General features: G+C 43.7%; 1 protein-coding gene across 1 annotated transcript in view; it reads left to right on the forward strand.

Moving 5' to 3' along the window:
- Positions 1-17,900, forward strand: part of LOC124689500 (wall-associated receptor kinase 2-like) — a 30,665-nt gene extending 12,765 nt beyond the window's left edge. Inside the window, exons 2-4 of the mRNA XM_047223023.1 lie at positions 11,636-12,555; positions 14,621-14,785; positions 16,684-17,900. Coding sequence (XP_047078979.1) covers positions 11,636-12,555; positions 14,621-14,785; positions 16,684-17,774 — 2,176 coding nt within the window. The 3' untranslated portion in view covers positions 17,775-17,900. The remainder of the gene's footprint in view (positions 1-11,635; positions 12,556-14,620; positions 14,786-16,683) is intronic.
- Positions 17,901-18,148: the final 248 nt, after the last annotated feature.

Consider the following 18,148-nt stretch of genomic DNA (forward strand, 5'->3'; position numbering starts at 1 on the left):
CTACCACCTTCATGGTTGGAGCATGCATATTGTTAGAGAAGAACTTTGGGCCGCTAACTAAAGCCATGATTCATGGTGGAAGTTTCGGTTTGGACATATATCCTCAATCTCATATGAGAATAATAATTGTTGCCACATGCTTATGCATTAAAGAGGAGTCCATTATCTGTTGTCCATGTTGTCCCGGTATGGATGTCTAAGTTGAGAATAATCAAAAGCGAGAAATCCAAAATGCGAGCTTTCTCCTTAGACCTTTGTACGGGCGGCATGGAGGTACCCCATTGTGACACTTGGTCAAAACATGTGCATTGCAAAGATCCGGTAGTCCAAGTTAATTAGGACAAGGTGCGGGCACTATTAGTATACTATGCATGAGACTTGCAACTTGTAAGATATAATGTACATAACTCATATGCTTTATTACTACCGTTGACAAAATTGTTTCATGTTTTCAAAATAAAAGCTCTAGCACAAATATAGCAATCGATGCTTTCCTCTTTGAAGGACCATTCTCTTTACTTTTATGTTGAGTCAGTTCACCTATCTCTCTCCACCTCAAGAAGCAAACACTTGTGTGAACTGTGCATTGATTCCTACATACTTGCATATTGTACTTGTTATATTACTCTATGTTGACAATTATCCATGAGATATACATGTTACAAGTTGAAAGCAACCGCTGAAACTTAATCTTCCTTTGTGTTGCTTCAATACCTTTACTTTGATTTATTGCTTTATGAGTTAACTCTTATGCAAGACTTATTAATACTTGTCTTGAAGTACTATTCATGAAAAGTCTTTGCTTTATGATTCACTTGTTTACTCATGTCATTACCATTGTTTTGATCGCTGCATCCACTACATATGTTTACAAATAGTATGATCAAGGTTATGATGGCATATCACTTCAGAAATTATCTTTGTTATCGTTTTACCTGCTCGGGACGAGCGGAACTAAGCTTGGGGATGCTTGATACGTCTCCGACGTATCGATAATTTCTTATGTTCTATGCCATATTATTGATGATACCTACATGTTTTATGCACACTTTATGTCATATTCGTGCATTTTACGGAACTAACCTATTAACAAGATGCCGAAGTGCCGGTTCCTGTTTTACTGCTGTTTTTGGTTTCAGAAATCCTAGTAACGAAATATTCTCGGAATTGGACGAAACGAAGACCCGGGGGCCTATTTTTCCACGGAGCTTCCGAGAAGACCGAAGAACATACGAAGTGGGGCCACGAGGTGGCGACACCACATGGCGGCGCGGCCCAGGGGGGCCGCGCCGCCCTATGGTGTGGCCCCTCGTCGGCCCCGACTCTGCCCTTCCGCCTACTTAAAGCCTCCGTCGCGAAACCCACGATGCGAAAAACCACGATACGGAAAACCTTGCGAGACGCCGCCGCCGCCGATCCCATCTCGGGGGATTACGGAGATCTCCTCCGGCACCCTGCCGGAGAGGGGATTCATCTCCCGGAGGACTCTACACCGCCATGGTCGCCTCCGGAGTGATGAGTGAGTAGTTCACCCCTGGACTATGGGTCCATAGCGGTAGCTAGATGGTTGTCTTCTCCTCATTGTGCTTCATTGTTGGATCTTGTGAGCTGCCTAACATGATCAAGATCATCTATCCGTAATTCTATATGTTGTGTTTGTCGGGATCCGATGGATAGAGAATACCATGTCATGTTAATTATCAAGTTATTACATATGTGTTGTTTATGATCTTGCATGCTCTCCGTTTCTAGTAGAGGCTCTGGCCAAGTTTTTACTTTTAACTCCAAGAGGGAGTATTTATGCTCGATAGTGGGTTCATGCTGCATTGACACACAGGACGAGTGACGAGAAAGTTCTAAGGTTGTGTTGTCTTTGTTGCCACTAGGGATAAAACATTGGCGCTATGTCAGAGGATGTAGTTGTTGATTACATTACGCACCATACTTAATGCAATTGTACGTTGCTTAGCAACTTAATGCTTGGAGGGGTTCGGATGATAACACTGAAGGTGGACTTTTTAGGCATAGATGCGGTTGGATGGCGGTCTATGTACTTTGTCGTAATGCCCAATTAAATCTCACTATACTTATCATGTCATGTATGTGCATTGTTATGCCCTCTCTATTTGTCAATTGCCCGATTGTAATTTGTTCACCCAACATGCTTTTATCTTATGGGAGAGACACCTCTAGTGAGCTGTGGACCCCGGTCCATTCTTTAATCTTGAAATACAAATCTGCTTGCAATACTTGTTTTTACTATTTTCTCTGCAAACAATCATCTTCCACACAATACGGTTAATCCTTTGTTACGGCAAGCCGGTGAGATTGACAACCTCATCTGTTTCGTTGGGGCAAAGTACTTTGGTTGTGTTGTGCGGGTTCCACGTTGGCGCCGGAATCTACGGTGTTGCGCCGCACTACATCCCGCCGCCATCAACCTTCAACGTGCTTCTTGACTCCTACTGGTTCGATTAAACCTTGGTTTCTTACTGAGGGAAACTTGCCGCTGTGCGCATCACACCTTCCTCTTGGGGTTCCCAACGGACGTGTCAACTACACGCATCACCTATTAAGATTGTGTCAACTACTATTCCTTTGTGTGTTCATTGTACGACTTGTTTATGATGCTAAAATAACCAAACCCTAATAAGAACCTTGTCTATGGAACAACTCTAAAAGTGCAACACACCATAAAGAAATCTTTACAACTCACTCAATCCTAAATCATCGGGGTTAAGTTACGCTCGGGCCGATTGCATCTCATATTATGCATTATAGCATCTTTGCCATTTCTTTAAACATTGTCATTACCGAACAATGATGGTATTTTAGAATTTGGAGTTATCACGTATCAAAACTTTTGCCTGCATAATCTTGCAGTCAAGAAAGGCAAGTTCACTCTTGCTCATGTCATATTGATTATTTTCTATCAATTTACTCGCAAAGCAATATAGTTAACATTCCTGCACTAAAAATAAAATGTTACTTTTCAAATTATGAATATGACTATGTGGTGGGCAATGGAACCATGGTATGTGTTATTGGTGGAGGTTCCATTGCAAGGGTTCTACTCATCTAGGACTAATCACCGATGCCGTCTAGTCATTCTAGCGTCGTGCATTTCACATTAACCATGAGATCTATAATGGCTATGGGGAAGTCAGCTGTATCTTTTTCCTTCTGCATATCAACGGACTTGATAGAGCATGGCTGGATGTTGTGATAACACTAAAGTAGGTTGGGAAATCCTTTAAAATCCCCATCCATGTGGATGAGAGCGCTCTACCATCTATGATGGATTGTCCGTAGCACATCGAGTGTAAAGCCGTAGGATCGGGAGATGTCTACCCGGGATGTGCGGATGGACAAAAGGGTGGATATGCAGGGTCGCGGAGAAGGTAGTGATTGGTTGGATCTTATACTGGGCCTCACACCAAGGAAGTGTGGACGGGAAGGTACACCCAGATGGCAACAAGGATAAGGTCTCTTATGGGAAAAGTAATGCACCTCTGTAGAGTGTATCAAATTGTGGCGTGTCACTCCCTGTTCCGAGAAGGGAACTACGAACACGGCAGGAAAGGAACTTCGTGAAGTTCCGGTCAACCTGTGAAGACTGGCGGGCATAGTTTTCATAATAAAATCAACCTTTTGAAGAAATATTTACGAAAACTTGCATGTGTGTATGACTTTCTGGTCTGTGGCTGTAGCTAGTGCATGATACACCTATTTCCTATAATGAACTTGTTGAGTACGCTCGTACTCATTCCCTCCCTTTTGAACCCCCTTATTAGATCAAAATCACCGAAGGAGAAACTACCGTGGAACTCGAAGACAAAAGAGTCAACTACAACAAGATGGAGAACCCAATAAATAAAGTCAATGGAGTCAACTTTTGCATCAGCTAAAGTGGAAACCTAGACTAGTAATAGAAGGGAACTATTTCCCTAATACTGGCACCTAAGTAGATATAATTTTACAGCAAGCCAAGTATCTCTAGAACTAGTGTTAGCAATAACATAGACTATGAGTTGTTCTTTTGGAGATTTATTTGAAGTTTTACCTCAATGTAAAGTATGAGGCTATGTTGATCTTCTGTAAACAGTTTGTGTATCCTTCTATAGACATACCTTGGACTCGCATATATATGTTTCGGCTGTACCACTCCGAGGGATGTAATATGAGTGGAATGGTGTTTCACTTGTGTTATGTCAACGACTTGCGTACTACATCATGCAGTGGTATGCTGGGTCACCGCAGGTTGGTGGGTGGATCTGGGGATTGGGAGGAGAGGTGGCGTTGATGGGGAATGGTGCGGGTGAGACGAGGGTTTTATGGGCGGAGGAAACCCTTTGTGGGGGAAAGGATTGACCGGTCGTGCAGGAAGCAGCGGCGAGAGATCCACCAACCACGAGATGAGGTGGGCCGCGGGAGTGAGGTTGGTGGCAGATTTCCAAATGGCTTTGGTAGGTGCATTGATGACCGTGATGCCCACCGTGTCGACACGAGGGGCACAAGTTTTCAGATCGACTCCAGCGCTAGTTCAAATATTTGTGATGTTTGTTGCTAGTATTTGTCATTTTCATGTTCAAAAGAAATTGTGTTTCTCAAAAAAATGTTCAAAAAAGTTTGAATTATAATTAGAGTGGGTGCGACTGTGCATTTGAATTTCGTGCATTGCAAATATATATGCTTGGTATATTGTTATGTTGTGAGTACGTGTGGAAATGGGTGAGAAAATTATGGGTCGCTACTGCATTCGAAGGCATCCGCTATTACTAACTCACTAATTTGTCTGCCTTAGTATGGATAGTCCTACCATGGACACCCAAATGATTGGGGTTTGCTCCTAATGTAATTGGAATTGCCCATTTACATCGTATATGAAAGTGCATGGAGCCTCCATGTATGGTTTTGATAATTAATGACAATATCTTTATGGACTAATGTTTGGCTTGAGTTACATTTGTAGGATTTGTGCTTAATCTAGTCTTGAACCATTTTTTGGTGTCAAGACTAAAATATGAAGAAAGTGAAGAAGATCATGTGATGGCCAACATATACAAGGGGTGATCCGAAGAATGGCCATGGAAGTTGAGCATGTTGGAAGCATGTCTTGAAGAAGAAGAAGATGGACTAACCTCTACGTGTACCTTCAAGACATCAACATCGTGAACAAAGAAGAAATGGAGTGTGAGTACAAGTTGAGCTATCTCAAAGAGATAACATCCTCTAAACTCGTCATCCTTATGGTGAGCATGTATATGTGAAGATATGTCGAAGAACATGATGTCCCATCTTGGGGTATGGGGAGGCAAGACTTCAACCACGCAACCATAATCAAGAAAGGCATCTCATCTTGAAGCATACAATATCGGCATCATCAAGCTCAAGTGGTATGCTCAAGGATAAGGTTTTTTCTTCGTAGGGTTTATTTCTTACCGGTCTTGTGGTGTTAGTTGGGTGACCGATTTATAGGATACTTGATCGTACTATCAAGAGGGCTCTCTAGTGAGTAACTTGATCGTATCGTTCGGAGAGAGCTCAAATATTTGCATAGTTTTCATCATATTTATTGGTTCTTATCCATATGGTTACTTAGATCTCGTGGATATTCTCATTAGAAGCTCTGGTTCATCTCTTTTAGAGAGGTCAAACATTTCATCTTGTGGATTTATACTCCTTTGTTAGACCATGATTTTTCGCTGCATAAACTTGTAGAGCTTCTTGTTATCTTCGAAACATGCCCAAGTTCATCGAAATCGGAGATGCTCAAGTTATGATCATTTATGTTCAGGTCTTTCTGCTAGTTTTGGTGAGTAGGGGGTTTTGGACTGGCAAGGATCATTTCTGTTTTGGGCCTCTAGAGTGGGTTTCGACCAACTGCCAACACACATACAAGGGCCCAAAAATTGTACAGGAGCTTACCTCCGAATCTTCAAGTCTCCAAGGGGCCGGATGTTTGGCCCTTTGGAGTGCCTTTTGTCCACGGCCACCCCCCCTGAAATGTCCGACCCTCACCTACCCTAAAATATCCAGCCCTTTGTATGTGCAATAGCCAGAAATTCATGGGGACCTACAAAAGGCCGCCTTCTTCCCCATGAGTTGCACCTCTTCCCCCTCTCTCTATCTCTCCTCCATTGCTGACCTTGAAGATCTTTCCTTGTCTATTGATTCATCCTATAATTATTGAATATTTCTAAAGGAAAAGATAGAGGAGATCTAGATCTACTTTTCCATCAATCAAAATCTTTTCTTTGGGAGGGGAACATATTATATCTAGATCTTGGAGTCTTTTAATTTGTAGATTTCTTCCTTTGTTCTTCCTCCCTTATTACCCCATAAGCTTTTGTAGCTTTGCTTGAATTTGGGAGTGAAGGGCTTGAGTACTTGTGTTCTTGTCATTTGATGTTGCTGGGACTCCAAGTATTTTCCCCACAAGGGTGACTCGAGGGTTATATCGAACTCTCAGGAAACTGAGCAAAGAGTATTCTCTTCTCTCTTCTTCTAGCAATTCTGCAAAGTAAAATAAAAGCTTTGTGTCCCCAACTCCACCATGTGGTTGTCAAGCACAAGGTTTCGTGTAAGTAAATAAAACACAAGTAAAAATAAAGCGAGTAAAACAAGAGAAAATATAGTAACTAAGTAAAAATTGTTAAGGGGTTGATTGTTTTTGGTGTTTTGGATGAATAAGAAAAGTAAATATTTGTGTATGTTCGGATTAAAATAGTGCAACAAATATAAAAAAAGATAAAAGCAATATAAAGGTGTTTCTTATGATAAAAAGTGGACCGGAGTTCATGGGTTCACTTGACTATTTTATCTTTTAAGTTGTAGTGGACAAATAGTAATCCATCAATGATATATGAGAATGCAAAATAATAACATGAGTAAGATAAGCATTCATATGGGCATCACGTCCTAACATAGAGAAGATGCAACACATCTCTCTTATACTCCACAAGAAAGGGAAAACTCCATGCAATCTTGTATTAACAATTAACATAGTATAGCCATAAGTACTTTGACATGATGTTTGAATATCAAATTGCTACCTTGACCAAATAAGATTATCACTTTTGTCACATGACGAACATAGCACATGCATTCACTTTATCCCTAGCGAGGTAGCAAAAGAAAAGGCAAAACGATAATAGATCATGAATTTGCTGTCACTATTCAATCACTGAAACCATGCTACTTCATCTAATACACACACCATCCCACACACGCTTTTGCATAGATGTTGGATCAGAATAAATACTTAAAAACGGGGTACATAATATGCATCTATCAATACATCTTACACAAAATACGGTCAGATCTCATAGCACAATATCATAGAATAAGGATCCACCATATAGGTATTACAAATATGGTCATAATCATGTTAATCTGCTCATGGCTACCATGAAGTTCGACATTTCGTTGCTGGATGGTGACAAAGGTTTTCCTATGAAAGCTAAGATGCGAGCGATTGTTGGTGCAAGCCAATTATGAGGATGCACAATTGCAGATGGAGTTTGTTATATTATGGCCTGTCAGGAGATATGATGGATACATTTTCAGATGTTATGTTGCTGCAATTACATGAACACAAATCAGTTACCAGAAGGAAAAATAGGAAGGAGATAATTTTTATGCCTGTTCGTAGGCAACATTATACTCTTTGCTATCCGAGTTTTTGTTGTTATGCATGTGAAGGTTTTGCTTTGTTACTTAAGTTCGTGATGAGGATTATTTGAGGTGTAAGAAGGAGATTGTTTTCTGCTAGATACTACAACATTTGGTACTATAAGTTTCAGTGCAATTCAGTTGTCTTTGCTCTTTCAAGAGGGGTCTATTGCAGAGTTGGAGCTCCATTGCATGTTGAGGTTCCTTTATTCGACAATTATTCTACAGAGACAATTTTGACCATGTCATGGATTTTTCATTAACCATTTGAAGTCGACAGTTCTTGGTGTATGTGATGCCCTTCGTACCATATGCTCTTGTATGAGTATTCTTGCCGAGGTTTGTGTTTTCTGTTTGTAGCACGTTCAGATTCCATGAGATGAGTTCTTCACAATGTTATGTGCACCAAGATGTTGCACTATGAGCTATACGCTCGCTGAGGCACCACATGAGATATGATGACTTATGATTGGGCAGTTTCTTTTTCTACTGAGGTCAGTAGCACAGACTCATACTTTTGGATTTTATGGGAGAACCATATTCATTTTTCTGCTTTGTTGATAGCTATGTTGTTTTCTGGACGACCCAAGATTGATTTGCTCAATTTGACTTCATGAGAAGTTTATAAGCCCTATGGACATTTCAAGGCACAAGGTTTACTTGTGATGACTTTAGTTGAGGAGTTGAATGCTATATATGACTGTTGCAAGGGATTTCGGCTCAAGGTGGAGATTAATTGTTGAATATGACCCGAAATCTATTTACATGTTGTACTATGGAAGGAGTCCTAACGGACTACAGCCTGCCAACCGTGCTAGACGTAGCACATCTGCAATTCTATTCCGTATTCGTCAAGAAAGAGAATTGTCCACCCCTATATATAGTTCCAGGTAGTCATAGAATAGATGAGAGAGAGTTCCACCATATTGATAGCATGTAGAGGGTCTGTCCTCTCTTGTATTGTAATACTACTCCCAATTATAGTAATACGCCGTTGTGTGTTCCGTGGTTTCCCCGTTTGGGGTTTCCACATAAAAATCCATATTTTTGTTCTTTGTTTGATCTACTTTTATTGCACGGTTTTGTAACAGTGGGTCTGATCTATGCAATTATATTGCACAATCTAAACATGTAACCGAGGCAACCCCATGGGCATAAGCCTAGTAGCTAAGTAGCTAGAGTTTTAGCATAGTTCTTTAGCAAGCTAAGTAACTCTAGAGTTTAGCAATAATTTAGTCTACGAGTTATTCTTTTGGAGATTTATTTGCAGTTTTACCTCATTGTAAAGTAGGAGGCTGTGCTGATTTTCTATAAAGAGTTTATGTGTAATTCTATAGACATGCCTTGGATTCGTTTATGTTTTTGTTGTACCATTCCGAGGGATGTAATACTAGTGGAACGGTGTTCCATTGGTGACGTTATGTCAACGAATTGCGTACTACAACATGCAGTGGTATGCTAGGTCACCGCACACAATTACTTCAAAACAATCCGGCGGTTCAGTTTTATAAAGAGAAATGAGAAGATAAATTGGCGGGAAAGAGGTTGGTGTAAAAGGGGTTGGCGGGAGAGGGGTCACTGGAAAGGGCAGGTGGAAGGGGGAACAAAAACACTGTCAGATAGTCGGGTGCACGTAGCCCAACCACCGGAATCGGGTGCTCCTAGCCCGGTGGCATCCTATCGAGGAAGCCTATCTTGACGGGCCCGGTCGGTGAAGCCTTTTCCGATAGGTGCCCAGCCCGCTTTGCGCAGATCCTGACCCTGAGATCTGCACAAGTCAGGGAAGCATGGCCCGACAAGTCCCTCTCGAAAAAGCCCTCCCAAACCAGTATTATTTCTGAAGAAAAACAAAAATAAGTATTATTTCTAGAATTAATGAAAAAATGTATTATTAAAAAATGGTGCAGATTAGCACATCCACCAAACGAACCGAGAGAACCTTTTGTTTCCCTACTAGACACATACCGGAGACGCTCCCAGTGGTTTGTATTGTTTGGAAACTGCAAGTTCCATCTAAAGTCAAAAAAATTATCTGGAGAGCTTTGCATGGCTTGGTCCCTGGAATGGCTATATTAGCAAACCGACATATCAAAGTGCCAACTCAATGTCCTATTTGTAAGATGGGGGCTGAGGATATTCTGCACTTGATCTTTACATGTAACAGAGCAAAGGAGGTTTGGACGTCGTTAGGGCTGAATGAATTTATCATGCAATGGTCAAAACTGGATAAATCTGGGAGTGTTGTGCTTGAGGAGATCTTACGCTCAGATTTGAATCACCCGCCATTACTTGGTTCCCTGAGTCTGAAGGAGACAGTGGCGGTGGCGGCTTGGTATATATGGTGGCAGCGGCGAGAAGGAGTGAAGGGAGAAAAGGTGGCTTCACCAATCAGTTCGAGCATTCTCGATTAAAGCCCTGACTATGAATTTTTCTCTAGCAGAACAGAGAGCAACACCGAAGGTGGTAACATGGAGTAAACCTCCAGCTCGACATTACAAGCTTAATATAGATGCATGTTTTTTCCCTAATGGTTCAGGGGCTGCGGCAACTGTTATAGAAATGATCATGGTGAGGCGATTGGAGGCGGGACTTGGCCTTTACTGGATATGTTAAGTCCAGCAACTGCTGAAGCAATGGCGTTGAAAAATGGCTTGTGTTACTTGAAAATATTGGATGTTCGCTGGTAGTGGTGGAATCTGATAGCTTAGACTTGATTACAACATGCAACGGAGAAATTGAGTTATGGAGCCCTTATGCAGCAATACTGGCAGACTGTTTTCAAATTGCTCGAAAAATTGGGAGGATATCGTTTCAGCATTGTCCCAAAGAGGCAAACAAGACGGCGCATAATCAAGCTAGATTAAGTTTTGAGTCTAATATTTTTTGTATTTGGGATAGTAACCCTCCTTCATCTGTTTTAACAGATGTGCCGAACGATGTAACTGTACTGAATTTATGAAGCAGCAAGTACCAGACGCACTCTTTTCCTTACCCTCCTTACCAGGGTACCGAAGAGGACTGGAAGGTTTTTAATGAGGCGGCTTGTAGATTTAATATATTGGTTTTCAAAAAAAAAAATTGTATTGGGAAACCACGAGAGACTGCATGCATGCGATGAGTGCAGACCGGTGGCCAACTTGCAGCCAAAGCATCCCGACATGGCGACATTTACATATGGGCGTGTTATTTAAAAACTGTAGCCCCAGTTACGATGGCGTTTTCTAGTTAACTCATGGACGCGCCGATGCATGCATAGTTGCTTCCAGGACCTCACCTCCATGAATCGGCATTTGGTTCTTTCCATGGAGAAGACCTCCACCAGACCACGACAACAACAGTTCACACAACTAGTGAATGACGCGCTCAGGACAAGATGTGCATTAGCAACAGTATTCTCTCCTTCCATAAAAGAATGTGTTAAACTTGTCTAAATTTCATGAAACTACACACTAAAGCACATTTAGATACATATATATTTTGATAAAATGAGATATCCTTTTATGAACGAAGGGAGTAGGACATATATACTACGCACCCACCAATTTTTTGTTCGAGGAAGCTGGAACAATAATTAATATTGCTACATCTCATATGAGTAATGGCCGTGGGCAAAGGAACTATAGATGTTGGATTTTGGGTTTAAGCTAGGTTTAGTGTTTCTAGTGCACTAGTATAGTATTATATGCATATGATACTACTACTTCCTCAGTCCTAAAAATGACGTTTTAAATTATAAGTCACCTAGTTTATGGGTGTCGGCTCAACAATACGATCACCAACGAGTCGCCTTGTTTGACCTCTGGTCAAATAGTCCCAAAACCGCATGCGTCTACCTTTTCTCGACCAAGACGCGCCGTGGCATCACCTAGTTGCCAAAATGAGTAAGCATCTTATCTTATTACAGAAAGGAGAGAGTACAAATAGTGGAAACTTTCTGCCTGTGTAGTGCAAACATGGGCAGGTTTAGGATGCCCACAGTCTTCTTCCTTCCTGCAACTGCAATGCTGCTTCTTTCTGCCATCGCAGCTCACGGCTTCACCGTGAAGGCAGGATGCAAGGAGAGCTGCGGCGGCGTGGATATCCCCTACCCATTCGGCATCGGCGCCGGCTGCTTCCGCCCCGGCTTCGAGATCCTCTGCTCCTCCAACACCTCGTATCTGGCCGGGAAGACCACCCTGTCGTCGGGCATACGGGTGCTCAGCCTGTCCGTGATGCCGCGCCCGGAGGTCCGGGTGCTGCTGCCGGTGGCGTTCCAGTGCTTCACCGCCGCCAACCGCCGCACCGGCCACTCCTTCGGCGAGGTGGACTTCAACCCCGTCGGCGTCTACCGCATCTCCAGCACCCACAACGAGCTCTTCGTCCTCGGCTGCAACACCCTCGTCTACATCAGCAGCGGCCCCACCGGCCGCTACAAGTACAGCTACTACGCCGGCTGCGTCGCCTTCTGCAACGACTCCCGGAGCGCGCGGGACGGCGCGTGCGCCGGCGTCGGCTGCTGCCGCGTGGACATCCCGCCGGGGCTCACCGGTAACTCGATGCATCTCCAAGAAAGCGTGGGCACTTGGAGCCACATCGACCAGGAGTTCAGCCCCTGCGACTACGCCTTCATCGTCGAGAAAGGCGCCTACCAGTTCAAGGTCGACGACCTTACCAAGATGCCTACCACACAGGCCATGCCGATGAGGCTCGACTGGGCAATCCGGGACAGCGACATCCAATCCACCGGCTCCATGTACACCTGCGCACAGGTGGTGAACAAGACGGGATATACCTGCGTCAGCAACAACAGCGAGTGCGTCGACTCTACTAATGGCCCAGGCTACATCTGCAACTGCACCGCCGGCTATGAAGGCAATCCATATCTTCTCAATGGATGCAAAAGTAAGTCTCGACCCCTTTCACATTTTCTAACTCATTTTTTGAGATTTTCCATGTTTATTACATATACTAGCACTTTTTTTTTTTGAAACGGAGGCAAAAGCTTTGCCTCATCCATTAATTAAGAAGAAAATGCCCAATTTTTAGGAGAAAATCGGGCGAAAACCAACAACACACACTGAGCACCCCGGCCAACCTGGCTACCCACACAAAGCACACACGCCATCGAGAAGAAAGCCATCGTTGAGGATGCCATCGAGCGTCATCGTCGTCACTCCTCCACGAGCCAGCGATTCCGACTTCACCTTAGACGACCACCACCGAGACCTTCGCCGCAAATGACATCGAAGTCCAAGTGAGCCTATGCCAAACAATCGACCCCCAAGCACATCGAGGAGGAGGCAGCTCCGACTCCAATTGTGACCTTCATAGGAGAGTTGCACGCCTTGCACCGACGCAAGCACCAATCAAGTGGCATCGTCGCCACAAGTCGCCTCGCAGCTCCGACTTCACCATCATGGCAGGGGTGACGAAGGACATACCGCAACTCCGATCCGCTCACCATTGTCATCGTTGCCACGCAGCCCACGACGCCAACACCAACCATCTTCCACGGGTCCCTCCGATCTAAGCAGCTCCAAATCGATGCCCTCAAGAGGGAAGACGACGCAAGAGCGCCGCCATCGACCGATCACGTCGGATCTAGGGATTACCCCGGAGCATTCCCAGACAGGATGACAAACAGCACCTCGGCGATGCCTTCAAGAAGGGAGCGGCGCCCGAAGCCGTCGCCATCGCCGGCCTCGGCCAGCTGCCGGCCGGCCAGCCACCGAGGACAAGGCATTAGCCCGGATCATGTCGCGCCATCCTGTATCGTGCTCAAGGCCGGACATCCTCCATCCCTCAACCCCCCGTCTTCACCACGGCCGCCACATCCATCCCGGCGCTGGGCAGCACCGCCGGCCGACCAACGCGCGCGGCCGGAGCAGACAACGCGCCCCTTGCGGCCCGGAGGCAGCACCTCGACGTCGCGAGGCCGTCCACCGTGCCCCAGACACGGCGCCCTGCCGTCGCGCCCGCCCTCAGCTGCACAGCCGCGCCGCCCCTAGCAGCCCAGATCGGGCCCGGATGGCCCGCTCCGCCCGCCGGCCCCTTCAGCTGCGCCGCTGCAGCCCGCCGCGCCCCCGCCACTGGCCAGAGCCACCGCCCTGGCCCCCGAACGCCGGCGAGCCGCAGCCGCTGCAGATCTGGGCAGAAACGCCCATCACCGAAGCCTCCCCGCAGCCCCGCCCTGAGCTCGAGCTCCGCCCACGCCACCACGCCGCAGATGCCGGCGAGCACCCTCCATCACCACCTCGACCCGAGCCCGCCGACTCGGCATCCCCAATCCCGGCCGCCGACGCCCCCACGGGACGGCCTTCCACCGCGTGAAACAGGCCCGCCCCCCAACCACCTTTGGCAGCGGGGGGTGCCGCCACCGCCGCGGAGGAAGCCTGCGACGGCAGCGGCAGGGGAGCCCTGGACGACAGCACATTTAGCACTTGTTTTTTGAATACTACTACGACAGCACATTTCATAGTGCTACCTTTGTTCCATGATTCTTATCACGGATTTGAATGTATCTATACATAATCTTGTGCGGATCTCGGATCTAGGATTTGATTGGTGTGGGCTTTGCATATAGCTAGAAAATACATGTGGTGCTTCACTACTTCTGGAGAACATGTCAAACTAGGACTAATAGGAAAGATCACTCCGGCAGCATATATAGCAAAGGCTTTTTTTCAGCTTGGATATAACAATCGGCCCAAGGCTTTTAAACTAGAACATGGTCTTTCTGAACCAAATCCTATGTACAAATTATGCTCTTCATCGTAGACCCCCTAGTGTTGCAGCAAGATCCTCTTTATCTTCTTCTTCCAAACAACAAAACTTGAGAGTATAGTTTTCAGATTCTAACATGCTATTTATCATTTTGCATATAATTTTGCTACATAACAACATCTAACAACTGTGCGTGATAATTTTCTTGGCTTCCAATCTTATAGCTGACCCATTCATGGTACAGATATCAACGAATGTGCACGTCCAGAGGAATTCCCTTGCAATGGAGAATGCCATGACACCGAGGGTTCTTACAACTGCTTCTGTCGCCGCGGCTACCAAAGCGATGGAGATCCAAAAGAAAACCCATGCAATCCAAAATTCTCGCGCACAGCAAAGCTTGCACTAGGTACACCTTTCACTTTATATCTTCTAAGTTGTGAGTACCTCCAACACGCTAATGTGAAATTTATTATTTTAATTCATGGCAATTTTTATCCTTGAGTACCTCCTATATCTTGATACAAGTTTTAAAAAATGAGACTGCATCTTTTGCAGGGAAATATAAGTTGCTTATAACCTTTACGGACTACTAGTAATCATGCAATTGCAAGGCACATCTCACTAATCTATATCAGTCCCACCATTTCAATGGGAATAACAGACATAAATTATAACTCGAGCAATTTAAGCCCCATAATCATACACCTAAGGGAAATCAGTATGGGATAAGTGTCATTGCACACCATTTTATTTTAAATGTGAGCGGTGTCGGCGGTTTATTTTAAGTATACAGGAAATTGCAAACACATGGTTATAAAATCAAACGGTGTCACATTCGGCCAAAATAGAGCTAAGTGAGAGTCCGAAAGTTCCACCATGAATAGCCTAGGTACAAAGTCTATTCTAGAATCTTTAGAGATTTACAGTACAAACTATAAGAGGCAAATAGATTGTTTATGTCCTATTTGGTAATATGGCGGGCTTTAAAACCAATGATCCAAATACTGCTCTCACTAGGTTCTGATGTGCTTCTGTGTTCTATCACCCTCTCAAAATGGTAGCCATAGTGTCGTCCTACACTCAGATAGGGTTTTCTTGTACTTTCCTTTTCCAGGGAGACAACTCAACCATTGGATGCGAAGTATGATAAACAATTCATGTGTGTTGAACCTCACGGGACGAACTTGGCTGTCAACACACCTCCATGTGGAGGGACATAGCCCAATATTGGGTCCACTGAGTTCTTAAAACATGACTCTTGCACATATCACACATCCATCCAGGGTTCAAATTTCAATGAATGTCAGATTTGGCGGGTTCTGAAATATAGTTTCTAAAAAGAAAATTTGGACTAGGTTTATACCAAGCTTAAGTAAACTCCAAATTTGATCAATTTAGGTAACATTTTGATGAAATTTAGATAGAATATTGCTTGGATATTTACATAGATGTAGATATAGGGAAAGTCATCTTTTTGTGGTAACATAATAATATACTCCCTCTATGACATAACATAGTGCATATTAGGTTTGGTTAAGTTCAAACTTTATAACGTCACACCAAGTATATAGAAGTAATATCAATATATAGAATATCAAATACAACTATACAAAAGTATATTCGTGATGATTCTAATAATAATGATTATATGATTATTAGAATCATCACGGATTATTTGATGTTGTGAGAATGACCAGAGAGCCAGATGGTTAGCTCGAGTTGGTGGCTACCCCGCAACCCTGGTTCGAATCTCCTCGTACGCGGGTTTGCGACTCATTTAGCTTCTTCTATAAGAATATGCCCTGTGTGCTAGTGCCCATGGGTCTCTTTTTTTTTAATAAAATTATTTGATGTTGTAGCTGCTATCTTTTTTTCTATATACATGGTCAAACTTTATGAAGTTTAACTTTAACCAAGACTAATATGCACTACATGTTAGCATAGAGGGAGAACATACCAGTACAAAATAAGAAGTCCTAGTGCGCATGGCCAGGGGTTCGTCGGCATAGTTGGATCGAAGGTTGCATGCTGAGACTGCGTGGTGGGTTTGAGTGGGTTGCACGTGTGTGTATTCCATTAAAAATATAGATGCTTTGTGATCAGGTTTGTACTGTATTTTAATATATCTGAAAATTCTCATCACGATGATTATCAGATACCTGTGTGGTATGTAGTATCCACTTAATTAGCACATAAGGTGTTTTGTCTGATCTTCAAAGACCTGGCGTGTATACTAGTCTGTAATGACCCTTTCACAAAGGAATCACTTTAAAACATTACTTAATTACATATGTTTCATTGCAGGACTTACTTTTGGCGTGTCCTCCGTGATTGTTGCAATACTTACAACAGTCATAAAGCTCGAAAGGAGTAAACGGAAGGAACTATTCAGAAAGAACGGGGGTAAGGCACTCCAGGATGTGACAGGGCTGGTCATTTTCACAAAGGAGGAACTGAGGAAAATAACAGATAACGATTCAAATTTTCTTGGTAAAGGAAGGTTTGGTAATGTCTACAAAGGGACTCTTCGTGACAATACAGTGGTAGCAGTCAAGGCCTCTATTAAAGTAAGTAAAGAAACAAAGGATGAATTTACAGAGGAAGTGAAGATTCAATCAAAAATGATTCACAAGAACATCCTCAAACTCATTGGTTGCTGCCTTGAGGTGGATGTTCCAAAATTAGTGTATGAATTTGCTGCTAATGGGAGCCTTGAAGATACCCTTTACCGCAGAAAACGTCCACTTAGCTTAAACTTGCGTTTGGACATTGCAATTGGGTCAGCAGAAGGGTTAAAGTACATGCACTCCGACGCACCTCTAGTCATAAGACATGGTGATATCAAACCAGGAAACATACTTCTAGATGAAAATTTCACACCAAAAATATCCGATTTTGGTTTGTCAAAACTTCTTACACTGGAATATTGCATTGCTGACTCTGTGGTTGGGCCATTCGCTTACATAGACCCAGTTTACAGGAAGACTGGCCTTTTAACACAAAAGAGTGATGTCTACAGTTTTGGAGCAGTTCTTGTGGAACTGGTTACCCGGGAGCAAAATGATAATGGGCAGGAGAGGATCAAAAGGTTCTGTAGACTTTATGCTGAACAAGGCAGTGCACAGGCCATGTTTGACAAGGAAATTGAGACTGATGAAGATATCTTTATGCTGGAACAAATTGGCAAGCTGGCAACCGAATGTCTAGAAGAGGATACACACAATCGACCATACATGACGGAGGTAGTGGAACGGCTTGTGATGCTTAGGAGACGCAGGAAGCATGGGATTACACAAGATAGAAGTGACCCCGAAGACACTATCACCCATGGTAGTGAATCTACTAGTGCCTCGGTTTTAGTGCCATCCACTCCAGACTGCTATAGGCCAACATAACAAGTATCGAATGGTTTACAATCTTATCAATATATTGTTGTACCTAGTAAGTTTCGAGCATGCCCACCATTACAGTGATTGTGTGTAACACATGTGTGTTCTGACATTGTAATGAATTGACAAGATAAGAAATGTATAATTAATATGCAGAATACATTGCTAACTTTTGCAGGCACAAACCCAATAGGCAGGCGTATGATTAGTCTGCAAACAAGAATTAGAAATTTTGTTTCTTCCGTGTAAGTTGTAACATCATTGGGACTACAAACAACTGATATTCTAGTCATGAGACTAATCTCCAAAAGATGATTGCCTAATTATATGACGGATATATTTGTGGATAGGTGCACCTGCAGTTGAAGATCCGGATACTC

The sequence above is a fragment of the Lolium rigidum genome, chromosome 2 (genome assembly GCF_022539505.1).
Source record: "Lolium rigidum isolate FL_2022 chromosome 2, APGP_CSIRO_Lrig_0.1, whole genome shotgun sequence".
Taxonomy (NCBI): domain Eukaryota; kingdom Viridiplantae; phylum Streptophyta; class Magnoliopsida; order Poales; family Poaceae; genus Lolium; species Lolium rigidum.